Here is a 26755-nt window from a genome sequence, read left to right on the forward strand (position 1 = left end):
GTTTTTCTGTCTCAAAGACCTTTGGTAATTGTTTCTAACCTGATGACTCTGTTTTGTATACTTGGATGGGAGGCCTTTTGGCTTTATAATGGAATCAGTTAATGTATGTCATGAACTGCACAAACTTTTGAATGTACGTATTATTTATTCAGTTAAATCTAACAGCTTAAAATATTTATCACAAAGTAATGACAAGAATAACAATTTGAGAGAATGCCCATCAGTAATTTCCAGTGGTCTGTGCACACTGAATACAGCAAATTATAAAAGAAACTAATGGATAACATAGAATCCAATTTGATGATTTATAAATCTTTATTTTTTTTAAATGAGTCTTGTTTTCAAGTAAGATTTTCAACAAAGACGTAATTTTCAATTGTTTCATCTTGTTCATTTTTTTGTTCATTGTTCATCTTGTTTCATATTTTCATCATCCAAATGTTTTGATGTGGGTTTTTGATAAACTATAAGCTGTGTGCTTTTGCCATGTTGGGCAAATATATTATTGTAATAAATGTTAATCTGATCTGTTCAGACTTTTTCCATAACAATGTTCCAAAAAGTTTGTAGTTTTTGGTGTTGTGGAAAAAAAAATGTCAAAATGTATGTTTATTTCAATAATTTCTTGTTAAATCGTTAGCATATTTGTCAATCTTCTCGGGTTGTGGTAGAATTTAAAAATAATTTGACAGATTCCTATTTTTGATTGAATTAGATTTTTTGTTTAGTATTGATTATTTTGTGTGCCACTGAATCAGAGTAATGCATGTTGAATTATTTGAAGTAGAGGACCTGGTATCCCTTAAACTTCGAACCGCTTCCTTGAAACGTTTAATGAAGAGTTCTATAGAGGTAACATGAACCATCTGTAAACCACTTACTTTTTCCTTGCAAAGTGTTTTTTGTAGGCTGATGTTAAAGCTTCATAAACCAGAGGTTCAACTGTATCATGTATTTTGAGAACTATTTAAAATGTATGAAAATTTTGTTGTTATTGTCTGTGTTTATATTTGATGCACGTTTTTCAAGATTGCTCGAAAGGGAATTTTTTGTATGTATTGGCTATTGAGAAATTTATGATGGGGAATGTTAAATAAATTAACACTTTCATATACTGTAGTTAGTAACTAACTTTTTCAATTTAAATTGTTTTAGGGAGAACCTATAACTTTCTGTGAGAATAGTTTTGTGAAGCATCGTTCCAGTACTACTAAACAGTTCCTGGAAACTGCTGTTAATCTTCAACTATTTAAACAGGTATGAGAGGGTGAATGACCTATTTCTAATTAGTTTCTTTTGAAACATATCCATATTTAAATATGTTTTCCTTTCTGTCAGCTTATGAAACTCTGAGATAAAATACAAGTATTTGTGTACAGCCAGTCATCTGTCTGTTATTCTATTTTTAAAACTTCAGTTATAATGAAAAAGAGTTGGGGGAAAAAAAAAAAGAAAAGAAAAAATAATGCCAGGATGCAGAGCCAGTGCAACATCTCTGCAGTACCAGTCAGCAACTCATCTAAACAAGAAAAATCATGGATCTCCCAGCTTGATGGGGGAAATTCATTTTCATCTCTCTTGGATCATGATCAAAAAACCTAAACAACACAGTGCTTGCTTAAATTGGACTTCAGCGGCATTTTATTTAAAAACTGGATTCATACTGTAATAGTAGTTTTCATTGCTAGGACTTTTGAAGTATGCACACAGAGAATGTTACAAACCTGAGCCACAGGGGCAGCCTGAAGAATATTCTAGCTAATCTGTTAATACAGATTTTGAACTAACAGAGAACAAGTTGTTGAATGTCTTGCACAGCTCAGTGATAGTTTTATCACAGTCTTTGAAATCATTTTTTCTTTCATTTTATTCTGTAAATCTTTTTCCTCCTTTTCATTACATGACCTCATTGCATCAAAAAGGTATCAAGAAACCTATTATTAGGTTTGTGAAAAATCGAGGGAAATCTGAAAGACTCAATGTAGTTATTTACTTGCAAGTATCTGGAATGATTGAGGCATGGGAGTTTGTGTTTAACTAATCTGGTGGACTTCTTTGAAGAAGATATACTGCCATAATAGATAAGGGAAATTCATAGTATATAGAATCTTCTAATTTTCAAAAAACATTTGGTGTTAATCAGAGGCTAATGTCTAAAGTAAAGATTTATGTAAGGATGATAATTTGTAGAAGTCGTGTGAAAATGCTTTTTCTACTTGTATAAAAGTTAAGGAAATACAGATCATAGAAGTGGGCTCCTTTACTTTTACCGTGAAAAATCTGAAACTTTTTCTAATACTTAGTACATATGACTGAAATGGGAAGAAGTAGTAGAGTAAACTGTGTTTACACTTTGCATATCTTAGGCCTGTAAGCTAGTGTGAAACTTTCTTAACAGAAAGCTGCTTACAAGGGAAGTTTACAAATCATCGTCAAGCTGCTATAGCACTATCTTCAGCTGTAACAGAAAGGTTTAACACCAGTGAAATAAATGGGCTTGTCAGTATGGCTCTGAACTTACCCATTACATTTTAGTGTGTTCATTTAAAAAGAATCAGTTTATAGTTTGTTTATAGCTTGTTTTTAATTTTATTCCCACTAAAGGAAATAATATATTACAGAGGATTAGGAAATACTAACAATTTTGATGATGTGGTGGTTTGGTAGTAAACATTTTTTCATTTCTCTCGTTTGTTATGAAATGTTACTCCTACTTCTTCAGCTAATGCTCAGCCCAGCTGCACCTTTTCCAGCTCTTCCCAGTGACAAATGAGCTGTTTTCAAGGTTTTATTCAACAGAATAAACTGTATTTTATTCTGTTCTTGAAAATGAGTAATTGTTTGAGTAAGAAATAGTTCTTAGAAGCAGAAAATTGGCATTTTAAATACAGTTTTATGCCATTTTATAAAATTTTTTGCTCTCTACTCTTTTTTACTTTGTAGGTTTTTCATCTCTCCTCCCCAATTGCCTCCCCCCCCCCCCCCCCCCCCAACTTGTTGGTTCCTCTTATTTAACCACTCTTTTTCATTTTGTATGTTGGGAGTATCTCTTCACCAAAATACTAGCAAATCACTGTGGGAATAAACTGTGGAATTACTTTGTGTGTTCTTCCCATTCAGGGTGTTTTCACCTTCAACATCATCCATTTTTACCTTCTATTATTATTTTGATGCGCTTTCTATCAAGGATGTCCATGCATTAGCACATACCAGTCTTTTCTATGAAAATCATTAACTAACCTGTAAATAGGATCAGTCCAACACTTGTCCTTAAATACCATTACTGGTGATGCTTCCAGTCTGATGCTTTCCCTTTTATTATAAGCTGTTATCTTCTTTTTGAGAAAGTCTTCATCTGGCTCAAAGTTCAGGTACTGTTCAAGTATTTAGCTTTTAATTGATCTTAACTAATATTTTAAGGTAGAGGCACAAAGCTTTTCTTTCATACAGATAATGTACATTTCCTTTATCTAGAAAATTAATTGTCAAAGAATCTGCGAGCACCTGTGTTTTGATAACTGATGTGCTATAACATTCCATTTTCCCATTTACCATTTTTCCACTTCCAAATCTGTTTGAAAGCCTAATCAAACTGTTAAGAGCAAACTGACAAACCAGCACTTACAATCTTTGTTTTTTAAGTAATGATAGCGTTGCTTCTACTGTGCTTCCTTTACCTTAATAGATTTATTAACACTTTTTGTTTTTTGTTGGTATCTTTATAATCATATGACAGAGATTTTTTTTTTAACTTGAGTTTTATTTCTAAGTGTTAGAATGTCCAGTTGTATATCTCATTCTTATTAGCCCTTTTATATTTGTTTCCTTTTCCAGCATCATAGTTTTTACTGAATTGAAGCAGAGTATTTTGGCAGGGGGGCATGCCTAGCCTCTTTTATGAAGCTTAAATGAGATCTTTTTCTCAAACCATTCTCTGACTCATAATTTACAGAGATGTCTTTTAAATGATGTCGATGCGTTTGCATTGTTGGAAGCTGTAAAGGACTGTTTCATTGCTCTGAAACTGAACACACCAAAGTGTTTGTACAAAACATACATATGCCAGGAATCCATAGAAGTCATTTATAATAAATACCCTGATATGAATCAAAACTATAGGGACATCTGAATTTCTTTTTTATCACATTTTCCTGATAGTTTTTTAAGCTGTCTTCTGCCCTAGAAAGATTTCATTAAAAAAAAAAATAATAAAAAAGTGGTTATATTTATTCTTACATAAGGGATATTTAATCACAGTCTATTTTTTCATGTGAAGTAAATAACTATTTTTTGTAGAATAAATATTCTTAGTTCCTGATTTAACATTCTGTATACTTATGTTACATCTTTTCCCTCCACCCCCCATCTTTGATACTTACACTATTATATATGCTGTACATTTATTATCTGATTCTGAGCTTTAGGAAGGCTTCCCTTTAATTAGGGTAACATTGATGGTAGATGATCTTTATATCAAACTTCAAATATAAGCAATTAATACTAGCATCCCACGTGTCAAATACTTCTTTTGAATGTCTGGGGATAATATTAGTTAATTCTTAAAACTACAATGAAAACTGATGTTAAACTATTTCATTAATATAATTGTATTAATAAAATAATCCGCAACAGTTTTTGGCACTTGTTTCTAAGATGCCAGGGAATGTTGTCTAGAAAAATAAATGATTACATGATTAGGACGTGAAGAATCGCAAGCCTTTGCAAATTAATAACACTAGTAATTTCAATTTTCATTTGCAAGCTTCATGAGAGAGCTCTCTTTTTCCGAATGTGTTGAGCTGCTATTGTGTGGAAAGTAAGAAGTTTTCATTGCTTCTACCAAATTCTTGTCCTTAATAACTGGTGAATTTACTTGTAACTTTTACTGCTGCCTAAATGAAGGATTGGGTTTAGCTCACAAAACATCATCTCTCCTCCATCGCCCCCAGTTTTTAGCAGCTATGCAACAAGATGTTCTTAATTGGATATAGTCTATATTTTATTTTCAGAATTCAAAATTATTTAGGTATGGTAGTTCTATCTTTAGTCAGCTAGAAACCAAGAGTAGCATTGGAGTTACTATTTTTTCAATAAAGTGGTAGTTAAGCGGGGGGTCTCTGGATCTAAAAATAAGAGAATGAATTACTTGAACTAAAAGGCCCTGATTTTCCAAGGGTGTATGGCTTTGAAAAATAGGAAAACCATACAGTGTATGTATGACTCCAAGTGCTGTTGTTCGTTTCATGTAGTGATTAAAATGCAACTCATAACTGTAATTTACTGAAAAGTAATAATTACTAATACAGCTAGTACCACTATCGCTTTCTTTAAATAATTCAAGTATATTTTTGGTAGCAGATCTGTTTGTCAGTATTTACATTAAATACTCCATTGGATTAATCCTCTAAAAACTAAAATTCAGTCAGTGTCTCAGCCTGCTGTTGATAGAATTTTACCAAATGTTGAGTATCCATAAATTTTATGTTAGTTTATAGTATGGAATGAATTCATAACATTCCCCAAAGAAGTAACACCTCTCTGTTCCAAGGCTTTCTCTCCTTCTTTTCTCTCCTTCCCTCAGCAGTAGCTAAAGATGCTCTTATCTCTCTTCTTACTGTGAAATAATCCAGTGATCCCATAGTGTATGACCATGAACCCAGCATATTTGGAAAAAAGCCAACTTGGAAGAAAATGAAGAGAAAAAAAATGGAATTTAGACAAGAAAGAGAAAGGACTGGTTATCTTTGTGCTTGCCTTATTATTCCTGTTGGAATTTTTGTATTCTTAGAATGTAATTTGTTTCATGTCACTAGTCTGCTCATTGACAAGCATCAGATTGTCACTGACATTGTTTGGATAATCTGTAGTAATATATGACATAACCAAATAATTAATTTTGGTCAGTTCCTATGTACTGTTTAGTACCAGTGAATAACTCATATTTCTTGCTACAAGATGAACTGTGTATAATTGGAAAAGTGCTTTCTCACTTATCTCTCAGACTTGAGTTAGCCTTTTCAAAATAAAAAAGGAGAGATTGCTTCTTGAAAGGTTTTTAAACCTTTAAAAATATGCTTGTAATTCTTTGAACCCTGTTAATTCTTGAAAAGAATGTTTGCATTTCTTCTGAGAGGTTTAATCATTAGTTATCTTATTTTGACTCTTTCTGGCATATCTGAATAATTTCAGTCTTTATATACTCACATTATGTGGATGTAAATCCACACACTCATGCAGCTGCAATCTGTGCATAAGCATGACTATTGCAATATGCACCTGTAGATGCAACTAAATTACTGTTACTGGTTAAAAAAAGGCAAACAGATGTGTTAGAACTTAAAAAATACAATGGAGGAAACCCTGAACTGTGCTCAGTTGGGTGGAGAGAATCTTAGGTGTCTGCCTTGGCATCATGCCTTACTTTGTTTTGACATTTCGCGTGTCATATTCCCATACACAGGAGTGAAAGGTCCTTCAAGTTAGCTTACGTGCTGGCAATCAAAATCAAGTCGCTGCTACCACCATTTCTGAAACCAAGCCATAGCAATCCTCTGGTGTTCAGTATAGACTGTTTTGCTCCAATTTCCCCTCAGTTAACTGTCCTTATAGGGTCACTTCTAACGTAAAACATATATATTGAACTTTTAATGGGAATTGATTAGACATCGTAGCCTATTGTGTCTTTGAACTGCACGGGGTGAAATGTTTCTAGCTGTTCTGGAACTGTTCTGTGTACTTCAACAAGTTTTACTTTGGACCCATTGATGTGTACACAGAAAAGGAGGTCTGTTACTAGCTTTTTGTTTATGATAAGGAGTAACCTTAGGACTTTGGAGCAGAACATCAAGGATTTCTCAGCTGTCTTTTATTGATTATGATTATGCAGAGCTAGCATTTGCAAGGAAATAAAATATTTTTGAGCAATGAGAAAATCAAGAAAAACTTGAAAGCCATCAAAAGTACTTCTGAACAAACTGATTTGAAAGTTCATTGGCTATAAAATTTTACAAATTTATTATTAAATTTTGCACAATACATATAATTTACTCAATATGCATAAAAAGTGCAGAAACTCTGAAAGGAAGTGCCAGTGATATTTTTGTCTGATATTCAGATATTTCTGATGCTTGTAGCCGCAAAATCCATCTAAAAGCAATGTATTATCCTGAAGCCATACATTATCTTGAACATACAAATTCCATTGTAACATATACACTTAAACTTATAACACTCTAAAGAAATAGAAGGGCCAACAAAGTCTGACTTTTTTTTGCAGTTTATTGATGGTCGACTATCAAAATTAAATGCAGGAAGGGGATTCTCCGATGTTTTTGAAGAAGAAATTACAGCAGGAGGCTTTTGTGGAGGTACAGTTCTAATTTGCTTGTACTCATTGATTCTTTTTCTCTGAGAACTGTTCAACATGGTGATATCCTTATGGTATCCTGTACATTTTAGAAGTCATCTTTTTACTGTTTCAGTGTTTCCATTCATTCTTGGAAAGGTTTTAGCCTTCAACAAATCACTGCTAGGACATGTATTAGTATGAATATAGTTATGTCAGTATATTAAATGAAGATATGTTGTTTTAATCCAGTAAAATAATACTTCGATTTCAAGAAGTGATGAAATGTCACTATGTTAATTGTATGTTATCTGCATGTTTATATTGCTTGATAAATTCTATGCAAACTATTTAAAAATAATCTTGAAATTTGTGCTGCTGATTTTTTTCTAGATAGTTAACATTTTCAAAAACACTCGTAACTTTTTTTTTTACATCTAATTATTTCTGCAGTGCAGAAAATAGTGATTTCCTGACTGTTTAGATGAATACTAACTCTAGCAAGTGCATTACTCATAAATAAATAAATTGAACATTTGTCTATCATCTTAGGAGGAACGTTGAAAATTACACCCTCTACATTAAAAAGAAAAATATTGTTCCTTGTGCTGTTTCCCTCAGTTGTATTCAGTGACAGTTGTTTTAACACTTCTTATGCTGGTTAGCTTAAAAGTTAACCCATATAGAAGAGTGTGTACTGAATCCATTTCTGATTACAGGATTATTAAATAGTTTCCTGTTAAACATTTATATGCTCTATCTGCTATATTGCTTTTTAAGGTACCATATTTGCTATCGAAGTGTTAGATCGCAACATGCGTGACACAGCACAAGTACTATTTTATGGTCAATCTTGAAAGTAGAGTAAAAGCCTCCTTAACAAATGGAGGTTCTGTGATTTGAACAAATCCACCAAGTTGCACATGGCAGGTTTGGATGGACATCCTTCCCAAGGCTGCCCTTATGTGGGCATATTCACAGAGGAGAGAACTTGGCCCACACAGAGGAATCGTGGAGTGGTGCAGTGTCATCTTTACCTTCTGCAGAATACCTTTGTTATAATCAGAGTACATCAGTCCTTCTGTTAAAGATTTTCAGTGCCTTCTCCTGCCCTCTGTGTCTTGTGCTATGATCTGGCACATAATGGCACGTAATTTGTTTTTTTTTTCTTGATTAAAGTGCGGTTATGTTAAACAGAGATTTGCTTCTTTTCTGCCATTATGGTGTAACTTATGCTGCTCTGTAAACAGATTTTAGGCATTGAGCATCCATTACTCAGATAGGCGATGTCAGTATTTGGAGTCCGTTTGCCCACTGCAGTTAGGGGGTCAAGAGGCTGCAATAAAACTGCATTAGAACTGAGATAAAGTTTGCTTTTGGGCCATGCACTGGCAGCTTGTGAACCACATCTCACCTGGCCATGCTTGCAAGGGGGTGCTTGGCTTCAGGAGCCATTCTTGCTTAGATTGCACTGTGTGCTTACTTTTCAAGTCAGACAAGCTGTATATTGCCAGGTTGTGGACAAATTGCTTAGAGCACATATTCAATATTTACATAACTGCCTTCTCATTATCGTTATGAAGTGCAGGGCTAACAATATGCATGCAATGGAAGGTGGTGTTTTGTGACACTAAAGAAGTAGAACTGTGATCTCTGCAGAGTGAAATCCCATCCACTTGATCGGATGGTCCAAAGTTTAAAAAAAATAAAAAATAAAAAAATAAAAAATAAAAAATAAAAGTAGGTGGAACCTAGCATTCAGAAACATCACAGAAAGTGAGCTGTAAGCTGTGAAATGAACAAGTGAATGTATTCTATGGTATAGAGAGTATAATTTAAAAGGTACAAAATCAAATGGAAAATGTTTAAGTAATCTCTTTTTAAATTCACGTTTTCCCACATATGCAATCATAACTAAACCAGTTGAGAAAATCAAACTGGAAATTGGAAAATAAAATATTGATTCCATTATTTTTTATAAATCTTTTTTTTTTTCAATTAGCTGGTCAAGATTTATTTCCCTAAATGGCACTAGTGTCATTGCTAGTAGTACAAGAAAACAGTGAAAAAGTGAAAGCCTTTGAACCTCTGTTCTCATAATTGTTCATTTCAAGGAGTCTGCATTTTCTTGTCAGGAGTTTCAACTTTAGCTCAGGGTATGCAATGTTAGCATTGCCTTTCTGTAAATGAATATATACTGATCTTTTGTTCTTGTTGTTTTGTTTTTATTGGCTTCTCTTAAGTCTCTACCCAAGTACTAGACAGTTAAAACTTGGTGATTTTCTGTGGTCTCTTGTATTATCTCAAGTAATTGTTTAAGTCGTGGGCCATGAAAGATACAGCTCAGATATGGAAAGAGTGAGAGCATGGGCCAGATGATATGTGAATATTGAATAAAAAAAAGGAAAGTAGGTACAGTAAACGTTTTACAATAATTTCTCCTACACGAGGACACGGTGATGCCATAATCCCCGGGCTTTTCTCCAGTTCTTTTTCCTTGGGATGGTACCATCTGCAGTCCATATCATGGTCTTACTTGAAAGTTTACCCAGGGGGATCATTATGCTTGAATGAAGTTCATTTATATGTTCTTTCCTTCATGCTGGTGTATCTTATTTTTTTTTAGAATTTTTAGCATTATGTTACTGTACTTTTAATTTTGCTTTGTACCTCAATTGGAATTAAAAAAAAAAAAAAATGCGTGTGGTGAAGAGATAAACTTTTACGAATAAAACAGAAAATATTAAGTAAGAGAACCATTTTTTTCTTAGTGTACATATGTTCTTATCTTTAAATATCATGTCTATCTGTGAAGAATCAAATTAATGAATAATCCTCTAACAGAACTTTTTATGCAGATTGTAAAGAGAGTTGAAACTGTTAAAATACTGAAAGTGTGTTTGATTTTGTTTTATGTTCCATTTTAATTTCAGGAAATTCAAGATCTTATCAGCAGTGGATGCATACAGTGAAGGTATATATGTTTTGTTGGTTAAGTAATTGATTTTTGAGGAAAAAGAAAACAAACAAAAAAAACCAACCTATATCCTGGACTGCCTTTTCTTTAAGTCTTTGCCCTGTTCATTATATGTATGTATGTAATGGTAAGTGTTTGTTCATTTGAAAACAAAAGTATAAGAATATTCTATAGTAAACAACATATCTTTGGTATATGCAAGAATTATGTGTTGTTTTTTTTCTTGGTGAAAAAAAGTCCCATCCTCAAAACAAATGCCAAAACACACAAGGTACTTCTGTAAACATACAGAAGTTAAGAGTTTCAATGCATTCCCTATCATATTGGGTTCCGTAACTGTGAATTAGTTGTAACAGCACAATTTGATATGAAGTTTATCACTTCTAGTAAACAGCAATATAGTTAATACGGATTTGTATAGTTTGACTAGCGAAGACCCTTGGAGTAACCTTGTTATTCTGCAGGATTAGTAAAATATATTATTTTAGATTAACAGAATTCTTGTGTGATTAGTTATTTCTTTCAGGTCAAAGTATTTCGGAGTTACATAATATAAGATAGGAGCACATGAAAAATAGCCAGAACTTCTGAATTGATTTTGAAACGGTAACAGTGAATGAAGAATGAAGATACATCATTCTGTTAGAATGCATTGATAAATGTGTCAGCTATGATAATGACATACTGTAACCCTTGTGTATCTGCAGAAAGTAGGTTGTGGAGGAAACACAGCTGTGGTTATTCTTACCAATTTAAGATTGTTATTTCTTTATGGCACACTGTTGATTTCCTTGCTGTTGTCTTAACTTTTGACTTATGTTATAAATCTTACTAATATACAATGTTTTATACATTGCAGAAAGGTGGTGCGCTGATCAACACAGCAATGACCAAAGCCACTCCGGCTGTGAAAACAGCATATAAATTTGTAAGATATCTATATCAAATAAGTATTACGTAAAAATGTCATAACTACCTACCACCTCTGATTCTTCCTGAATACTGAAAAACCTAACTATTTTACAAAAGTTTTGCAGAAAAACACTTCCGCCTGCAGAATGCTTTTAGCTTCATTTGTTTTCTCATAGAGCACTAGGGTATAGAATTGGTAACAGTGTCTTCCAGATAGCTTGTATATAACAACAGATATTTTCAAAGTGTCAATGCACTGTTACTGTTTCAATCATAATACATACTGGAAGCTTATTTGAATATCATTTAAGTGGTTGATACACGGCTGTAAATTAATCCTAACATGATGACGACATGATCAAAATATGGACTCTGAAAATAGAAATTCTCATTTACACTAAGGTCCGGTAGCAACTCATGCGTTGCAAAGTTAACATGAATCTAAAACATTTTGTAAATTTACATTTAATTATAAATATAGTGTTACAGTATGTAGTTATATATAGTATTAACATGATGCAGAGAATATTCTCTATTCAGAAGATCATGCAGGAAAAATGGAGCCCTGGCTTACATGGATGGAATTTCTCTTTGGCACTAAGTGCTGCTCTACTGTAAAGAGGTGGTAGAGCATCAAAAATGCATGCAGCAGTCTTTTTTGTCATTTTCTGTTTAAAAAATTATATCAGAATACTCATGTTTGTCTAGATTTAATGCTTATACCTTTGAACTTTAAATATCTTGTTTTAAAACACTGCCTAACCAATAAAGCATGTTAAATTAAAAGGTACTATCTGGTACAGAAAGAAAAAAAAAAGGCAAGAGATTAAAATGAAATGGGAAGTATTTTAAGGTTAGATTTTTAAATATATGAGAAAAGACTTTCAGCTTCCTTTTTGCTTTTCCAACTGTTTCAATAGTTGGATGCATAATAAGTAGTCCTGAATAAATCAGAACATCAGTCTAAGCTAGTATACTTCAAGTAAAGTTTTCAAAGAGAATTTTTAATTTTACATCAATTGAAAAACACAGCAGTCATGAAGAGAAAAACAGGTAAATAAATTAAATATACTTCATATTCATGTACTCATTTATAATTCAAGAAATTATTCATTAACCGGTTATTTGGAAATTATTATTCTTTGGTTTATATTAGCTTAGGCAGTGGTTACATGATCTCCCAGCACTCAGTATTGGTAATAGTCTTTGATAATCAAGATTCTTCTAAGTGAACTGCTGTTTATACTAAGGAACACTGGTAAATTTTTTAAGGATCTGTCTGTTTACGGTATTCTCATTTAATGTCTCATACTGTTGCCCTTCTCTAGACTACTACTAGAGAAATGAAATATGCATTTCATAGTTGCTACATAACTATTTGGTAGCCTTGAGTAAATAATGTGATTGATACCATCCCTCAGTGTTAGAACAAAGTACTCCTAAGTGCATCCAAATGCAGTGAGTGTGAACTGCAAAGTTAAAAGTGGCTCTCAGTTTAGCATCTGCTACATGGCACCCCATTGTGCTGTTATTGAGCTTATAGATGTATGATTTAAGGATCAAAAAGGCTCTCTGACCTCTTGAATCAAGAAAATGATTTTCTTTTTCTGAATTTCCAGGTACAGAAAAACGTACAAAAATAGGTGGTTTCCACGGATTTATGCCCCCAACCATATTTTAAAAGGTCCTATTTTCAAGGCAACCTTGAAAACTTTTCTAGCTCTTTGCTATATGAACCATATTCATATAGGAAAAATACCCCTTCTATTAGGCGTAGGGTTTTTTTTGTTTGTTTGTTTTTGTTCCCTTCACCACAATATATCCTTTCTTGTTTTTTCCTCTTCATCTCCCTCTCTTCCTCCTTCATTCTTTCTTTTTTCACATAAGTACATGATATCCTGTATTGATAATTCATTTCTCTATTGAAGAACGTTCTTGGCTCTGTTTTCTATGCAACAGTGATCCTTAGCTGACTATTTTAATACATACAGAATTCTCCCCTAAATAGCAGCACTATTCTGTTCAGCAACACTGGGCAAAATCTCCATCTGCATATGAAATCACTTCATTTCTCTTAAGATTGATGTTGCCCTGCAAGTTGCCAGACTGGAACACTGTAGCAGTCATCTTGAAAATCTTAACATTTTTCCAACACGCCTTGCTGCTAAAATAGCCTTTCAAATTTAAAGGACCACTTGCAATAAAGAACTGATGTTAAAGACCATTTTTAGCTCATCTTCAGTAATATCAGAGATTTTTTGAGCATATATGTTTTTACAACATTGGCATGCATGTACTGAAAAAACATCTTAGGTATACTGATAAAGCATGAATATATAAAACATACTGACAAAGCACATATGAAATTTGTGATAGATTCTTGTCCTTTTTATAGCACCTGGTGTGAAAAAAAAAAAGAAAAATAAATAAGTATGGTATCATAAAGCATGCTCCATGACTACAGCCAATATCTTACAGAGCTACTTAAGTATTTTTTAATTTTCTAGGCAAAAAATCACGCAAGGCAAGGAATAAAAGAAGTAAGGAGTAAGTTGAAACACAAGGTACGTAGTACATTTTTTACTTTCTTACCTTGCTTCATGTATGTTTGAAGCTTATACTTTACAAATCACATGAGATTTGTGTTTTTAATGACTTTTGAAATGTGCTTAGCCCTTTGTTCAACAATACATTTTTCATAACGAGCCCTCTGGCAACTATCTGTCATTCTATGCATCCACTGAATAATCTCTTTATTGTTTGCATATTTTATCATAAAACAACAGAGGTCTTCAAAGATACATTAACAGCATGTATGTTTTCATAAAGTTGATTGCTTTGATATCACAATTGAAGCCTTTGCTTCAAGCTGAGAATTTGAGATGGAAATCTTACAGTGCAATGTATTTCAGAAGGTGTAGTTGTCTGGTTTGGTTTTGTAAGGTATGTGAACAATTGCAGTGTTCAAAAATGAAGACAGTTTCATTTTGCAAAAGGAACATTGCAGAAATATCAGAAAAGGTATTTTACGCATTTTGTAGCTGCATCTCCTGAACATTGTGTTTCCACTCAAGATTTTTCTTTAGGAAGAAAGAAGCATTTTTAAAATATTTTTATGCTATTTTAAGAAAGCTTTCAAAAATACTTCCTAGACATTTGAACAATTCATCTTTTAAATGACAATGTTGATAATTTGGCTTCTTGAAAGGCTAAATTTGATTTTCTTACTACAGATGGTATTTTCATGACAGTAATGGATTGTGGCAAGATAATTTTGAATGCTTTCTGCATGCATAATATAAAGGGTACATTTGCAGATAACGATTATAAATAAAGAAATTTAAAGCTGTTTTGTTGCATAGGAGAGTGAGGAAGAGTATGGAACTTGCAGCACTGGTGCAGTACAGAGTGCTTCAGTCTACACATCACATAATGAGAAAAGAGGAAACTCAGAAAAACGAAGACTTGCACAGGTAATGTCCCAGAAACTTCTGTCCTTATGATTATGAGTAATTTTTTTTTCCAGCTATAGTAACGCATCAGCGAATCTGTTTAAGATTATTTTACTGTCTGTGTTTAAATAGTGTGATTGAAAGGCTATGTTTATAGCAATACTTCTGTCATAGTATACTGCTCAAAAGTAGAAAAAAATGCTATTCATACTTCATCCCTGTTGGGGGGGGGGGAAGAGATTTATCAGTATAGATCTGAGATTTAATTTAGGCTTAAATGCTGTTTTTGATAAAGGCTTCTCACAAAAAAATACCTTCTGCTCTATTCACAGATCTGTGTTAAGCTTTTTTTTATAAGTTTCTTATAGTTGTACCCATCAATATTGCATTTATAATAAATTGATTTGGCAGTTGCATGGCTGTTAGCCTTTTTCAGATAGTTACAACTTATTAGTTTACTAAGTCATCTAGTTAATACGGTGTCAATCTGTTACCCTTTTGTTCTCTAATCCTTTCTAGTCTTGAATTGCAGTAACAGGTGTAATGTTTCAACTTCGGAAAGTGTTTTAATATCTCTGCATTTATTTTGACAGTTTTATCTCGAAGATATCTATAAAATAGGTTTTGTAATACTTTTTTTACTCAACAAATGTCTGCGTATGTGCGTATTTTAATGTGTGGGTATAGATTTTATGTTATATTGTTATTACATATTTTTAATGCATGTAATGAATTTTTATATATGGATTTTACTGCATATATTTTCATCAGATACAAAATATAGAAACGCAGTCCAGCTGATGTAGTAGCATTTTTTTTAACTTTAGATAGTGCAATAACACTGAATTGTGCATGTAATCAATTTAGTTTTGAATTAGTTCAGTTTTATCCCTAAAGTTTTTGAAATGTAGTGTAGAGTTGATACAGATTATCGTGAAATAATGTTGAAATTTTACATTAGGGTTAAGTCACTATTTTTTGTAGTATTATAAATAACAAAAGGATTTTCTGCTTTAATTATTTAGGCAGTGTTTAGTTTGTACATGTTTTCATGATCCCTTTAAAGCCAGTGATAAAGTGTTAAACTATGTGCCCGCAGTGTATTTTTATGTATAGGCAACTGTGGTGCCTCCGTTCTTTCAGGAACTTCTGTACAGCACACTTTCTTCACTGAGTATCAGAACAGAAGATATCCTTTGCTTTATGCATGACTCTAGAACTGTAATGTTAATAACAGGAATGGGTTCTTAAAATATTACTTCTAATGGATAACTTATTTTAATATATAGCACACCACACCAAAATATGCAGATTAGTGTAGGTCAATCTACAATTGTATGTATCTGTGTAAACGTGTAACACAAATGTACTCTTACAGTCAGTGAATTTCTATAGGCTGCTTTTATTAAGGAAATCTGCAGTAATTTACTAGTATGGTAGTAGTCCTGCCTGCTGCTAAGTACAGGAGTCTAGGGATACAAAAGAATATGATTTACCTCCATGCAATTTCGCATTTCTCTTGAAAGCTTGTTCTGGCACAACAATTAAACTTCTGTATGCTTGTTTGTTTGTATAGTGCTAAATCCCTCAATATTATTCTTGCTGTTTGTATCAGTCATTTTGAAAACAAGACAGAAAGAGTGCATATAATTCCATAGTTCTGTATGGGTTTATACGTATTACACATGCATGTATGTATACACACACATACAGGTATGTACATATATAGCGTCTGTTTACAGGCAAAGCAGCGTAACTAATGGCCCACAATCTAGCCATGCTGCATCCAGCATGTCCCAGGTCTTCTAAGCTCTCTTCCTAGATGCCACCTGAGCCCAGGCTGGGGGAAGGAGCAGGGTGGTCTCTCCCAGGAACTCTGGTCTTACACCATTTCCTTCCCCTCTCGTTTACACTGTTTTCCTCCTCCCCAAAAGCAAACAAAGCAAAGATTTCTCCCAAATAAGTCTGCTGTTGCTTCTCTTATGTGTTTTTTTTTTCCCGTTTAAGTGTTTGAATAAGGTAAAATAAATGCAATTTCTTTTATAGTTAGGTGCTGATTTTAAACTTTATGCCCAGATAAAAAATATGCGTAGGTATTCACAAGTGCGTAAGAGAGACTGTTTGATTTAGTTCTGAATCTATAGCATAAAACAAGTGAACCTCATTGTTTGCTACTATTCTAAGATTTAATATTTTTTCTGTGACTGTCTGTTGCTGCAGATGAACCTTTCCCCCCAGATTTCTAAAATGGTACCCTTGAGCGTCAGTAGCAGTAGTAGTGCTAACCTGGCAATTCATGCACTTTGATAGGTATATAAAATAGGGACTGAGTATTGATTAAATTGCAACATCAATGTATTTGAATATCCGCTCAAAACCTAAACAAACAACAAACGAAAGAGAGTGCTTTTTAATAATCTTATTGTTCCAATCTAGAGGCACCTCTGCTCTTTCTCTCTTCCATATTATTTTAAAACTTGTAAATATAGAGAATTTGTTACTACATTTTGTGTCATGTTAGATGCATATGTTGAGCTATTCATTCTCCAGTGCTTGGAAACAATTAAATACTAACTAATAGTTATCTGAGATACTGTAAAATGTATTTCATTTGAAACATTGTGTATGATACAAAAGTTTCCTTCACTCTAAAACACCATTTTAAAGGTTGGTTTATAAGGGGATTTTGGGGACTGGGGATGTTTGCTTTACAATAGAAAGTGAATCTGCTTTTACCCCAATAAATAGTAGTTTGTATGTGGGTCTGCTAATTAGTACGGTTATTTCCTGTTTTGTTGATGAGGCTTTAATAAATGTCAAGGGTACAGCCATGAAGATCTCCCAATTAGGCTTTGCGTTTGTAAAACCCAGCCCCTTTGCTTTTGTGTGAAGATGACAGTTCCAACTGCAGCCTCAGCCTAACAGGGCTCAAGGGAAAGGATACTTCTCTGGTTTTATTGAAAACAAGGCCAGTTTGGCCCAGGGAGAATACCAGCACTGGTCACAGTGCAGAGCGGTTTTTAACAATGAATATTTACTAAGCTTTATCACTTCTGTCATAGCGGTTTTATTATATTTTCTTTTGCCAGATTGGCAATAGACTTTAAAAAACAAAACAAAACAAAAAAAACCAACAGTAAAGCAAAACAAATCGTAGCATGTAAAATAGCTGTCAAAATCTAATTGGAGGATAAATAATTCAATGTGTTATTGCAAACTGTAGTGGTCAGCTTGCCCTCCTATAATTTGCATTTTGAAAATCTTTCCTAAAAAAAAAGTAAAAATAACATGAGCACACTCATGTGCCTGTGTGCACGCACACTCACATACACACAATTAATCTTTACCTAAGATGAATTGTTCTATCTCTGTAATATTCATTTGAGCTTACTCTTGCTTAGGTTAGCTGTTCTAGGCTTTTTATATGTGTGTGAGCTTAACTATATTGCAAGTCAACATTAACAGATGGATTGCCCTAAGCAAGGGAAAACCACAACAACAAAATCTAGTGAAAGTGGAGGATTGAAGCTTTTTATTGTTAAGCCTTATTAAAACCTTGGCATGTGCACTGCTGTTAACTGTTTCATGTCTAGATCTAATAACAAGTCTGATATATTTTATCTTCTACTTTAATTAGATAGAGAGGATATGGTATATAAGAAATTACCAGCTATACATTTTTGAAATAAAAATCAATGCAAGCATGAGGTTGGTTCAACTCTTTTAGCAATATCTTGCCAACAATATTGCTGAGTTCCTTTAACTATTGATGAGAGAGGTATGGTAGTGCATGTATTAGACTACTGAGCATTCAGTTTTTGCATAATCCATTTTAATTCTGTTTTGTTACATACACCCAGGTAATGATTTCTAGGTAGACAAGGACCTAAATGCAGCAGGAGCTCTACAAAATTGCTCAAAATAAATAATTGAAAAGAGAATGTGTCTATTATGAACCTGGTTAGAATGCTGGGAAGATCTGTTTGATTTCATGAATAAGATCTTTGTAATTTTACTGTTACATCGGGTGATAGGGTAGCTTATTAAAAATGGAGCATTTAGGGATGTAAATAGTACTAATGTATTTAGTGGCTAATAAAATATCCTTGCAGATTTGCAGAATGCCAAGTAACAAGTACAAGTTCATTTTATAATGAGTAAGTTAGCAATGCTCCCTTGTCTCTAAGGAAAGGTATGTAATACCTGTACCTTTAGGCATGCACTAGTCTGCAGACGTAGTGGAAACCTGGGCATTTGGATTTGAAGTGTGGATTTACCAGGAATCTCTGTGTGTCACTGCTACTTTTAATGCTTGTATATTGAAGAAGCCAAGTGAGCTACTTTCCATGACTCTGCAGGATTTAAATATAGTGTCTAAAAAGGTTTTAAAAACACTTTTGCATAAAGTAATAAAAGACAAGTTTGTCTGAACTTTTTCCTTAGTATTCCTGAACAGAATTACCTTTCTTAAACAAACAAACAAACCCACACAAATACAGCTCTTACAGTTTTATTGTAGTATGTCATTAACTAGAAAGTATGTAATTCTGCTTGCAGTAGGTGTACTTGGCTTCTCTTCAACAAAGAGAGCAAGTGTCAGGGAGGAAGATGTTCTCAGAATAACCTTACCTTCAGGAGTGCCACATTTATCAATACCCCTACAATGACCAGCAAAATAAGTGACATAATCATTAGCTACAGAGGGCTTCGAGTAACTGATTACTTCCTAACCTGAAAAAAGATAGCGAGAGGGAGCTATTCTGAAGATATTTTTTTCCCGCAAACATAAAAGAGGAGAGAAAATGCTTGTGATAATGCAGTACTGAATATACATATTTTATATCAGGAGACTGAACGCCTTTAAGAAAGTAAGAAAAAAAAAAAAGGAAAAAACCACACAGAAACCCACAATAATTTCAGAAATATAATAGCTCTGGTTAAGGACCTGTATCTATATTTGGATTCAGACAATGTGCTTGAGATCATATTTATACATGAAGTCCATAGAAAATACTGGTTACATAGCTGGAGGTAACTTTGGCTCTCATTGACTACAATTCTAGAAATTGACATTTCATAAATAGGAACAGCTATTTTTCATGTAATATACATTTTATATGAAATATAGATTTGAAGTAAGCTTCAGTTGATCAGTACATTCTGTTTCTTCAGCTAATATTATATAATTTGAAAATACTGTAAATATCATTTAGCTTCCTTTAAGTTGGAGAAAAATCTTTTGTCTTGGTGTGTCAAGTGAGATCTCTTCATTCTGCAAAACAGTCAGATTTCCTTTTAATTAAAAATGAAAAACCTAGGCAGCAAAAATTCAAATTGTAGATTACGAGAGTGCCCTCTCGTGGCTCTAACACCTTTCCTCGGTGGTACATGCATACATGTATCCTCTGCCATGTATAAACCTTGCTTTTTATGACAGCAGACCATTTAGAAATCAAGCACTACATCCTCACATTATTGTTGCCTTTTTTTTTTTTTTTAAACTAGAAGATTAGCAGGATTTAATGTAACCTAACTATTTAGGTGCTTTCATGTATCATGCATAATTTTATTTTCAGGAATGCACCCTGCCAAGTAGAGCTATAATTACCATGTTGCTCAAAGCTTCCCCCTCGCAAGATGATAGTAGATACTGCCTCTGAGCAGTGACAGTGACTGATTTTCAGTTAGTCAGTGAGCACATTTAAATGAAAAAGAAGCAATAGAGCTTTGTAAAGTGTATTTTGGTGTTTTTGTTAGTATGAGTTTTTTCCTATTCTCTGCCCCAATCTCTCCATGGGTTTAAGTGAAGAAGTATTGCAAGTCTCTGGCAGGATCCTGCCATTCATTTTACACCTGCAAAGTGAAGTAAACCTTGCCTGTCCTTCTTCAAGTTTTGCAATAAGCATCACCTGAGATCTCTTTCCACTAATTACTGATTCCTTGTTTGTTTGTTTGTTTGTTTTTGTTTGTTTTTTCCTTTTAAAGAAGTGAGGAAAGATAGGGTAATGGTCAGGAAATGGGTCTGGATTTTTTTGTTGCCCTTTGTGGTATTTAATGCAACACTTGCTTTTTTCAGGGCAAAATCACCGGCACATCTACCTATGATCTATCCAAGAGAGATATTTAGACCATCAAAAAGTTTGCAGATGCTTTTTCTGGTTATTAGATCTGGTTATTAGATTTTAGTTCTTTAACTAACAGAAGGGCAGCCTTTCTGAGGGCCTTTCTTCTACAAGCGAGAGGGTCTGACAGAAAAAGGCTGCTTCACGAACAGGAGAATTTATAGACATCCTCATGTAACAGTGCTATCTTCTGCTTAGTTTGCTGTGTTCCTTCTATATTCCTGAAGAGCAATCATGGGTAGCATTCCGGCTCCACCTAGCAAAGCAGGGAACCAAAGGGTCAGTCCACCTGTGTCCATTCCATTTTGCTTTTGTTTTCTGGCCTCAAAGTTTGGAGAGCACAACCTTATGTCTAAAGCTTCAGCTCTGGTACTGTCTGTTCCCTAACCTTTTCTTTCCCTCTCTCTAATCCTGTAACTGAGTAGGAAGAAAAAAAAAAAGAATAAAGAAGTTCAATTAAAAAATAAAGTTTGCCCTGGGGGCAAAAAGAGGAAGAAGTGGAAGGAACAGAAAGAGCCTTTCCTGCAGGGATCTCAGTGTCCCTGAATATGAAAGCTCAGATTAAACCCATCTAATTTTAGACACTGAAATGCCAAAGTTAGTAGCGATGCTTTTTCCACAGTAAGTAGAAAGACAGAGGCATGACCAAAGGGCATTTCAGCCCACCTAGCATCTGGATTGAATCCCAATGCTGCCCTTACCCGATGCTTATTATCTCATTTGTCAATAAAGCATCTGAAATTAGTGAAGAGTATGCATATCTGAGTCCCATCCGTGTTCCCAGGTGCCTTGCAGAGAAAGGCCCTCTTTGTCGAACAGAATACCCCTAGTGGCGTCAAACAGGTGGAGGGACTCCTCTTCACTGCCCGATTCCTCTGGCTGCGAGCCTTGGACAGAAATTTATTTAGAGGCAATCTTTCTGTTCCTAAGGCACAATCAGTTTTTCCTTGCAAATGTGATTAGTCTGTCGTCATGCTTCGTACAGAGCTTCCTTCCATAGGCTCGTCTGTAGTTTTGATGGACAGAGTTCAGCACTGCTCAGGTTTTACCTTCTATAAATTTTGTGATATTTGGTCTTCCGATTAAATTTTGAAGTTCGAAGATACATGATGTTTGTGTTTATGATCACGTCTGCTTCCTACATTTTACCTTCAGTCACTTGTATTGTTCATTTAACACGTTTGTGTTTTGTTAGTTCTTCCTTTCAGAAAAGTCGCATGTGATCTGTCATCAGCAATTCCAGCAGGAATCTTGCCATGTGATACTTCTGCTGGTGCAAGGATACGATGCACATTTTAATGGAAATATTGATTTAACCAGTAATCTTGTTTTTTACCTGCTTAAGAATGGTATCAAGTAGATAGCATATTCCAGCCATGTAAGCTGGGTTTACAACTCTTCTGAATCACTGAAGTCGCTCTGTGCTCCCAAGCTACATCCCGGTCTCTGGACTTGCATGTCACCTCAGAAACATGCTCCCTTTCCTGTCTTCCACATGCCTTTGTGCATATGGACATCGATTAGTTTTTCCTTTCTTTTTGTGCTCCTCTTATCTTCATCTTCTTACACTGGAAATCTCAGGTGTCATGTTTTAAAGGTCTAATGCTTCTGCTTGTCGCCAATAAAAAGAAAGCCAGGCAGCCTTTGGATGCTGCACTCTCCACAGCAAGGATGCTGCGTGGCATGATGCCACAGCGTGTCAGCTGAAAATGACCATTTTTGCTAAGAATAGCCGCTGTGCCATGGAGAAGAATGAGACCAAGCTGGCTACTTGGGAGTGAGACCCAGCTTTAGGCAGAGTGGGGCCTCGGTCTATTTCAGAGGGGTAGGAGATGGTGCAGGCTTCCTGAGAAAAACAGCTCTGTGATTCTTCAGAGAAAATGAAACTTTATTTGTTGTTTTGGGGAAAAGGAACTATTTCTGAAATAAACATGAGCAGAAGCATGATTAATCCATAAAAATCAAAAGCAGTATTACAGTATCCTCAAGTATCATCTGTGTTCAGGAGTATAAATGTAGAAGGTTTAGAGTCTGTTAATTTTTCACCACACTAATTCAGAAAAGAAAGAATTAGAATATGCTTTCCAAGACTAGGTACCTCAACAGATTTATCACTCCTATAATAAATCCTACCTCAGCACTGATACTAATGTTTCATTTCACTTTATAGAAGCAGTGGAGGTCTCTATTATGTCACAGCTTACTTGTAACTTCAGTATGTAAGAGTATGTAACCCATACTCTTATCTATAAATTTCTGGTTGACTGTGGCTTTAAACAGATTTGAGGGATTTCATGCTCTTATAGGCTCTTTATTGCCACAGAAAAGGATTTCTTTCTCTCATTGGGGACCTACTTCATGGATTTATTTTTCTGCATCATTTTAGTTATCAGGATCTCAGAATCAATGATGCTTTTGTCTCATGGCATATAGTTGTGCATATTTCCAGCTACTCCGTGCTCTTTCAAATGTACCATGTGCATCTAAATTTGTTAAAGCAGGGAAGGCTTCTGTACTAGGAAGGATGGAAGTTCTTTAGTTTGTGCCATATCCTTGAAAAAGGAAAGGCATTGAAGAAGAGAAAGTTTGGTAACTGTACTTCTGTGTTATCTCTGTTTTTCCTCTCTTTCCCCCATCAGTCTTGTCTCTTGTGGAGTGTTAGGTGAAGTGCTTTTCCTGTGATCTCATTATCCATGGCTTTAGTTTTCAGTCCTTAACCGGAAGGAAAGGCAGTGGGTTGTGGTTAACTAGAAAGTTTGATAGTCTGAGATCTTTTGCCTCCCTACTGGAGGTGAAATTGTAATTATGTCTGTGATTGCGTTGCAGAGGATAGATGAAATAAAATACCGAAACGTAAGTAATAGTGGATTTGTGTTTATTTTTTTTCTCATACTGAATGAATTATCTTTAAATTATTAAGAAAAGGCAAGCAGTACTTCATATATTTAAACCATAGTAGATATTTTTCTTTACTTGAAACTCTATATGTGTTGATATATTGAGTAGCCAGTAAATGTGAAATTATATACGTGCTGCCATTTATCAAAAGATTATTTGTTTCTCACATTGAGGACAATTAATGGCAGCAGCCTTATTAAACTTCCTGCCTTACTGCTGATCAATAAGCACTCATTCCAGGAAGTTATGCTTCTGAAAGGTCTGGTGTTAAATAAAAAGCTGACATTTCAAAGATTGACTTTCATGCCCAATCAAGAGTGTAACCATCTTGCATTTAAATCCTTTAGTATTCATGTAATTTGTCTGCATTTTTATGCCAAAGAAGCACATTTTGTGAGGCTACCAATAAGCAGAATAGAGCAGTTTCAGGACTTATTCTCGCTTTGTTTGGTTCTACCCATATTTATACTGTCAGTACCTTTTTTTTTCTTCCTGGTTTCAGTGATCAGAATTTTGCCACAATTTTAACAGACCAGTTGCAGAAAGATTTTGGAGTCAGGCAGAAACCAAAGAGGACAGATATGACTTCTCAGTCAAATGCATCACCTTTATTATTGAAATAACATTCAGGATTCAAGGCAGGTTGCCTGCAACCAGTGGAAAACGGAAGATTGCAGTAACAATGCAGTAAGTCATGAGCTTATCAGCTGCAGCCATACAATTCCCCCAGAACATATGAGTGTCGCTTCCAAAGCAAAACAGTACCAACAAGAACCCTCACACTCTGGGGAGCTGGGATGTCTGAATACATCCTTGCTCTGACTGTGGTTGTTCGTCTGCTGTGTTTTACACGACAGCGTAAAACAGTGGTTCAACAGTGGTGTGTGCTGAGCATAAGCTCATTGTGTGATAAATATGTTGAACTCTTCAATATTCTGAGCAAGATGAGAGATGGGTTCTTGTGGTGCTGTGTGCCCGAAGATAGGAAAAATACGAAATGCCTGATTTTGAAATGCCTATATTATGTAAGCCAGACTAGTTGAAAGAAGCAAAACAATTAAGTAGTTTTTAAGAAGTTTGTTGCTTTAGTTTATAGAAAAAAACATGACAGCAGTCTGTTAAGACTTTATAAAGTTCTGGTGCAACAAGAAAGAAGTATTACAATATCATTTCTCACAGTAATAAATGGTCTGGTTGTTGTTAGAATGTTGATCAGGAAGGAAGCAGAAATCTGTCCTTTTTTCATAAAATGGTATAAAAGAAGGTTACACACTTCAAAATGCAGAAAAGACAGAAATTAAAAGCTTAAATAACTGCAAACAGCAGGATACGTCAGTAATGGAAGGACTTCTTAAATGACTTTGACAGCTTTTGCAGGTGCATGTACTATGTCACTTTGCCTGGTGGAGCATTGAAAAAGATTTATGGTTCTCCTTTTGCAATTTATTAAGAGTTTCTTTCTTTGTTTTTCTTTCTTTGCAAAGTAGTCTGGACATACCCCTCCCTTGCAGTCATTTTTATTACAGCTCCTAGAGGAAAGTCATCTATTCAAAAACATGTGTTGCTTGTTGTCTCAGTGGCTAACTTGCAGAGCTGTAAACTCTGAAGAATGTTGTTATTTACAGCCAGATATTTTCCTTCCCCTCCCACCCCCTTTTTTTTTGGTATAAAAATCCCATTTTATTTGATTTAGTTCTTGAAATTTGTCTTGTGTAATTTTGCACCCCTAAACATTTAAATTGGTAGTAAAAATAGTTTCTCAAAGAGAATATTCTGACCATCAGCAACTAGAGGTTTTGTGGTGTTTTTTTTTTTTATGACATGTGCTAAGTTATACTCCTTCGTATGATGTTATTCTTGATTTCACTAACATGCTTGCATAATACTGTCTGTAGGTGCTCCAAGGGGCCACATATGGGGGCCAAAAACTGTTATGCCTGTGGTGTTTACTGACTTTAATTTTATTCAGTTTCTGTTTCTCACAAACCCACTTTTCTGTCTATGCTCTTTGAAACATTATTTATTATGTTAAATAATCATGGAGTTACCTTGTGAGAATTTATTCCATTGACAGTGTTAACCCATCTGCAGATAAACAAGCCTCTCTTTTGTTTTTGTTTTCTGAAATTTCTCCATATTTTTAAAGAACATTCTGTCCTGCAAAATCTTGTCTTTACATTAATAGAAGTAAAAGTGATGGCAGCATCTAATTCAGATGCATATTCCAAGAAAGTGAGACAGAGTTTTGCCCTCCAAGAGTCAGTCAGGATTAGAGCTTTAACGTAAATGAATGTCGCGTCAGTCAGAATTTTCCAGAGGAGGTAGTGTATTACCAGTCTTACAGAAATAAAGTATTTTAATTGCCTAGTGAAGACAAATACTAAAATTTAAATACTGCCCTGGTGGCAGTAATCTCTAAGATAACCGATTAATAGTATCAATTAAGGCAAAATGGTTAACCTTCCCTTTAGTTACATGCAGTGGTGTGATTGATTACAATAATGATGGGAATCACTCAAAGAACTCACAAAACTGGGAAAGAGATGGAATTTGCAAAGGAAATTTAACTTGACTACAGCTACTGAAAGGAATAACTAAAATGCTTTTACTTATCTTGGTGTGGTCTGATTACCAGATAACTATCCTGGCATGAGAGGTGTGGCCACCAAAATGGACAGTGAGCTATCTTCTAATAATTTATTTTCTTCTTGACAGTTTATGTTGTATTTAATATACCTGTATTATATTCACTAACAGTCTCCTAATAATTGGATCAGTGTGTTTGAGGTCAGTCTTTTTAACGTCGTTTGTTCTTTTCATAATATTATGGTTTTATGATTTTTACTGTTACTTGCACCTGGGATTTAAGTCCTGCATTTTTGGTGCTTGATTCCATTAAACATTTCTAAATGTTTATTACATAAGTTGATTCTTTGCAATAAAGTAATCATAGTCAAACCATTTCTGTTCAAAGGTTAAAAGTTATTCTTGTTTGGTGCTAACAAATTACAAAATGTTATTTTGTTACATGTCAAGTAAGTCATATGTT

At 34.4% G+C, this 26755-nt stretch overlaps 1 protein-coding gene across 3 annotated transcripts in view; it reads left to right on the top strand.

Moving 5' to 3' along the window:
• The window catches only part of DENND1B (DENN domain containing 1B), a 161320-nt gene that overhangs the window by 120662 nt on the left and 13903 nt on the right, over nucleotides 1-26755 (top strand). For all 3 annotated transcript variants that reach the window (XM_083847297.1, XM_083847296.1, XM_083847298.1), the window contains 6 exons: nucleotides 1156-1257; nucleotides 7277-7367; nucleotides 10279-10319; nucleotides 11182-11250; nucleotides 13742-13798; nucleotides 14597-14707. In XM_083847297.1, the coding sequence (XP_083703423.1) occupies nucleotides 1156-1257; nucleotides 7277-7367; nucleotides 10279-10319; nucleotides 11182-11250; nucleotides 13742-13798; nucleotides 14597-14707 (471 nt within the window). The remainder of the gene's footprint in view (nucleotides 1-1155; nucleotides 1258-7276; nucleotides 7368-10278; nucleotides 10320-11181; nucleotides 11251-13741; nucleotides 13799-14596; nucleotides 14708-26755) is intronic.

The sequence above is a fragment of the Anser anser genome (assembly GCF_964211835.1).
Source record: "Anser anser genome assembly, chromosome: 8".
Taxonomy (NCBI): domain Eukaryota; kingdom Metazoa; phylum Chordata; class Aves; order Anseriformes; family Anatidae; genus Anser; species Anser anser.